Source organism: Arachis ipaensis, chromosome B09, assembly GCF_000816755.2.
Source record: "Arachis ipaensis cultivar K30076 chromosome B09, Araip1.1, whole genome shotgun sequence".
NCBI classification, from domain to species: Eukaryota; Viridiplantae; Streptophyta; class Magnoliopsida; order Fabales; family Fabaceae; genus Arachis; species Arachis ipaensis.
In genome coordinates, this window is record NC_029793.2 from 27,120,806 (window position 1) to 27,126,553 (window position 5,748).

General features: G+C 35.2%; 1 protein-coding gene across 1 annotated transcript in view; it reads right to left on the minus strand.

The window, feature by feature from the left end:
- Positions 1 to 5,111, minus strand: part of LOC107618625 (DNA-directed RNA polymerases I and III subunit rpac1) — a gene marked incomplete in the record, with an annotated part of 6,015 nt that extends 904 nt beyond the window's left edge. The window contains 9 exon segments of the mRNA XM_021110404.1: positions 1 to 19; positions 210 to 303; positions 393 to 488; positions 816 to 1,009; positions 1,124 to 1,210; positions 1,371 to 1,497; positions 2,131 to 2,316; positions 2,596 to 2,808; positions 4,784 to 5,111. Coding sequence (XP_020966063.1) covers positions 1 to 19; positions 210 to 303; positions 393 to 488; positions 816 to 1,009; positions 1,124 to 1,210; positions 1,371 to 1,497; positions 2,131 to 2,316; positions 2,596 to 2,784 — 992 coding nt within the window.

Here is a 5,748-nt window from a genome sequence, read left to right on the forward strand (position 1 = left end):
ACCGTGGCCCTTTTTTTGCCTGTCCAACATTAACTCAGTATCTAGTTATTACACAACAGGGAAACTTTACATCATTTGCATAATTTACAGAACGTTGTATACAATACGAAAAAGGCATTGATGCAAAAGCAATGGTAATTTCCAGAGAAAATGTGGTCAACAATTGAAAGATATATCTGATGCAAGCATGGATCTAAAAACAAAAATACCTTCCCCAATATCTTCAATGTCAAATAATCCAACTGGACATTTTTCTTGTAGTTTGACGGCCAGATCATCCTCAATGTTCTCCAAGAGGACAACCTATATAAGTCAAACATACAGAGGCCAAGTTTCTGTAAGTTCTGGTAGTGAGTAAATTTGAGCAACACTGATATATGATATTCCCTTACCTCCGGAAGCATCCGATACCAAGCAGTGGAAACTGGTGACCATTTTGCATGTGTTCTACCAACACCTTTAACTGCATGAGCTTCAAGTTCAATTTCCTATTAAAACACATATACAGTGAACCAAATATTAGGTTAGAATTACTGCTAGTTTTAGTCTTTCTCGGAAAGAAAGGGGGAGGGAGACCTGATAGTTTCCAATTCAAATCTGCTTATTCAAGCACTATGCTCGATAAGTTTCCAATTGAAAAGCACATAGTACTACTACATCAGTACACACAAATGGCACGCAGTATATATAACACGCAAAACTCACCCAATCTCTATGAAGAGCTACAGATAAATTCCTTTTTCCAGTTTATTTATCACCAAGCACTCAATTGAAATATATGTTACCCTAAATAGTGAGGTAGATAGAATTTTTACCTGACCAGGTCCAAGTTTAGCTAATATAATATCCAAATATTTGGGACCAATTGGATTGCTGGAAATTTCGGGAATCGATTCTTGACTGCAAGTAAAAGATGTAAATGTCTTTGGTTTTGAACTTGCACTTGGTTTGGCATCTTCAGCTATAAGCTCACTCCCATTAGGTAACCACTTTAGTTGATCTGATCTCACTGCATTTTGCAACATCATCAAACAAGAAAGATTGCTAATATGATTGAAGTTAAAATAGCCAAATAAAATTAAATACAACATTTGAATATCAAGCAAGAGCCAGACTCATTTACCGGTCATACGTGGCTGACCTTTATGGCAAGCAACATGTAGTTTGAAGACAATGGTATTCTTTTCATTCCTATCATCCCCAGCATTATCTATTCACAACCAAGAAAAAGGAGACAGAGACAAATTCAAGTCTGCCATATTATGAGATCTACACAAACGGCAAAACAACATATATAGAATTTTATCTATCACACAAGAAAGATATTTACGTAATCAGAAACAAATTAGGTGACAACACAGAAATCAGACCTGGATATTCAAATAGCCTGGGATCAGCACTGATTGGTATGAGGCCTAGTCTATGGGATAGAACTTCATCTTGTATAAGTGATGTATTGTTTGCAATGTAAACTCTTTCAATAGCCATTGTTGGTACCTAAATTTATAACCATCACGTCAGAATTTGATAATCTCCATCGAACTATTAATGGCAAAACATAAAATTGGAGAGAAAGAAACTAAGAAAGGCTAACACATCAAGGTGAAAATAACACTGCCAGAAGATGTTATACACACCCAGGGGTAATTCTAGTCAACAGTTTATCGAAGAAATTTATGTTTGGCTAAAGCATCAAAGCAAAGTAACGTATCCCTGTTTCTAACATCATCAACCAAAAAAAAAAGAGAAAAACAATAGCCAGTTGGATTCATCCTTCAACTCTTTTGAACGTAATATTTCGCTGAGATTGTGAAAAAAATTAAATAAATACTTTTTGTATTAGAAAAAGAAATTTCATTAAGGAGGAGATGGTGGAAAGATGTGGATACGAAATCCACAAATAAATATGAAAGAGTTAGCTAAGACATACATGGGTACACTATATAACAATGGATGCAAATCCCTTTTAATATCGGCTAGAGAGGAACATCAAAGGCATTAAGGACCCTTTTATTCCAACCAAATGTACCAAAGCACTTAAAATGGACTATAAATGATGCAATATTTGAAATAAACAAGTCTGACATACTGATTATAAATATTGAGGAAAGTATTAAATAAACATTTCACCTCTGCTATAAGGATTCTTCGAAATGCATTGGCAAGTGAAGGATCAATACCAATCATATCAAACTCTATGTCATCATCCGTGAGCTGCTTCACTTCAACTTTGAAGTTTTGACTGAAATTATCCAACCGCAAGCTATTATCAACACCTAATGCTGCATAAGCACCAGAATACTGTATGGTATCTGTCTACAAACATCAACATAGGAAAACATAAATAGCAAGCAACTGACAAAAAAGAAAAAGTAAAGAAAATTTAGAACCAGCATATACATATTATTAATCACTCAAAAAGTGAAATAAGCTGAAAAAAAAAAACTACAAGTTTTCATTGAAATTCATTAACACCTATCATATAAACAAAGAACACAAATTCCAAAATAGTAAAATTACAAACTGGATTTGAGAAAACCATAAGGAAAAACAGACTAAAAATAAAAGATGAACATAGAGATAGCAAGATTTTACATGCTGAGGAGCATCATTGTTGCAGAGGACCCGTGTCCTGAGAAGCTCAAGGTGTGGAGGGAGCTTTGTTGGCACACTTTCCAAGCTCATTATGTAATCAAGCACTCCATTTTCATGCTTCATTTCTTTATTCTGATTCTCTTGTTCTTCCATCTCGGACATTGACTCGTCTTCAGACGATGACGACATTGTTGAAGCTAAATAAATTTATAACTGCACCACATCAAAGTTCATCCACAATAAACACCAGTATCATAACAAGTATCAACGATTCAACATGCAAGATGGCACACGTCATCAAGCGCTATTTGGACAAACACACGTAACATCATTCTGTATCTATATATGACATATACAAATGTTCAAAAACGAGATCGTACACTATCAGAACACGCAGTTAACATTGCCGAATCCTAATTAAACTTAATAACCAGTGAACAGCAAACACAAACAGGAAGAAGAAACCCAAATAAGGAGAAACAGTAAACAGGGGACAACGAGATTCTGAAAGGGCAAAGAAAGCAGAGTCAGAGAGAGGAAATGAAGATAGAAGAAGAACCTATAAATGCTGTTAAGTCACCGATGGACTATGCTCCGCCGCCGGAATTCACGCTGCCGGTGAGAAAGCCGATTGAGAGAGTAGGAGAAAGAAGAGAAAGCACCCTTGTCGACAGAGTTACGGTGTTTTGCAACTGATGCTGTGGTATTAGGGTTCTTGTAGGGTTTTTGAAGAACCATATGCTTTCTTGCAATTCGCATACAGATGTCTCAAGCATAGTCGATGCTCTAACGCCGGCATCATCTCTTGAAAAACTTGCATCAAACCCTGCAGCACAGCATATATAAATATATAATTCAGATTCATATAGCTGCATCATATCATATATAATAACTTTTTATAGAGCTGCAACATAGCATATATAATTCACTTATAAAACGCAGCAATATATGAGCTAAATTTCAATTTTCAGCAGCTGCAACATATCATATTAAATTATAATAAATTAATAAATAAATTAAAAATAAATATCCTAAAACATAATTTTAGTGTAATATAAATCTTAAGATGTCTTCTAAATTTAAAACACTACACAAATGTCATCAACCGAAATTTAGTACAAACTCAAAATTGAAACACAAAAACAAAACAGCAGCAATTTAGTCTCCAGCAGCACATCACTACGCAAAGAAATCACAAAATACTATATAACTAAAATCAGTAAATCATGAAAACAGTCCCCATGTAAGCATAACTAAGTCACAAAAACAGTAAAACACAAACACAAACACAAAACAGCAGCAATCCAGTCTCCAGCAGCACATCACTATACAAAAAACACACAAAATCCTACATAACTGAAATCAATAAATCATGAAGACAGTCACCATCTAGGCATAATTAAGTCACAAAATAGCAGCAATTCAATCTCCAGAAGCACATCAGTATGCACAGAAATCACCAAATCCTACATAACTAAAATAAATAATCATGAAGACAGTCAACATCTAAGCATAATTAAATCACAAAACAGTAAAACAAACACAAACACTCACAAAACAGCAGCAATTGAGTTTCCAGCAGCACATCACTACGCAATGAAATCACAAAACACAAAACATATGCTGAATTAACTAAATTAACAATCTAAGCACAATTAAACCCAAAGCATAGGTTTAATTGACTTAATTAAACACAAAAAAAGCTCAGCAGTGAACAGCAGAGAGCCAAAAAACACAGCACAGCAGCGAAGAAGACACAAACCAGAGTACAACACAGCATAGCAGTAGCGAGCAGAGCCATTCAATAATCAATATAGTTTGATAATTTCTGAACTAAAAAACAAAGAGGAACAGCAGGCATTAGTAGTGAGCTATGTGATACAATAAGAGTATTAAGCACCAACTTAAATTACAAGTATTCCTTTAGGCAGTGAACACAAAATTTATCAAGAAACTTTAACAAATTAACAACAACAAAAAAAAATAAAAGCACGAACAAATCAGTAACAATTTATCATCAATCAGTAAGCCAGTAACAGTTAATCAACCCAGAACAAACAAGAACAAGCCAGTAAATAAACAAACAAGAACAAGCTAGTAACAGAGTTAAAATTTATTATCAAGCAATGAGCAAAGCCAATCAACCAAGAAAAAGCACCGAGCACTGACGGAGCATTCGCGGCATTACCTTCGGCTAGGGCAGTGACCAGAGATTTGAGGGAGAGCCACAGACGACGGGAAGCTGGCAACGAACACTGGCGAGCTGGCGACGGACGACTGGGAGCTGGCGACGAATACGACAGAGGGACGACAGCGGAGCAGGACCTGGAGACGCTGGCGTTGGGGGAATGGAAGGGCCTTCGAGCACGATGAAACAGGAGGATGGGCGAACGAACACGACGAACCAGGCGGCGACGGTGAGACCAACGGCGGCGCGATGGAGGCTAGGGTTGTGTTTTGGGGAGAAATAAAGAGAGTATGTATGAGAGTGAGGAGGAATCAGGAAGGGGGCTCGAGAAGGGGGCAAGGGTTTTAAAGCGATTTTTAAAATATCGGTTTCTCTTGCTGGACCGAACCGCAAAGCCTTCCGGTTCCCGGTTGGACCAGTTCGATCAGTCGGTTCGATCCGATTTTCAAAACCAATTATCAAAGCATAGTTATCAGAACCGAACCGGTGATCGAACCGGTGAGGTTACTGGGTCACTGGGTTACTGGTTCAACCGGTGGGTCACTGGTCGAACCGGTTAACCCGGTATAATTAAATAATTATGTAAAATTTAATTATTTTTTATTTATTTATTTATCTTTTATTTATTTTTATAAAAATAATTATCATTTTTAAATTTTAATATTTTATTAATTAAATTTATATTTATTGTATTATTATATTATTATAAATAAAAACTTACATACAGTTAATTTTTATGTGAAGTTAATATTTAAAAATAGTTAGATAATTTGACAAATTTAACTAAATATCATCTAATGATTTTCAACTATCAACTTCATATGAAGACAACTGCATGTGAGTCTTTACCTATTATTATATACTACAAGTATTTATTGAAAAAATAATATTAATAGATATCATATAATCATGAAAAGAAAAAATAATTTGTGATTAATAATTTTTTTGTTTATCTTTTTAATATA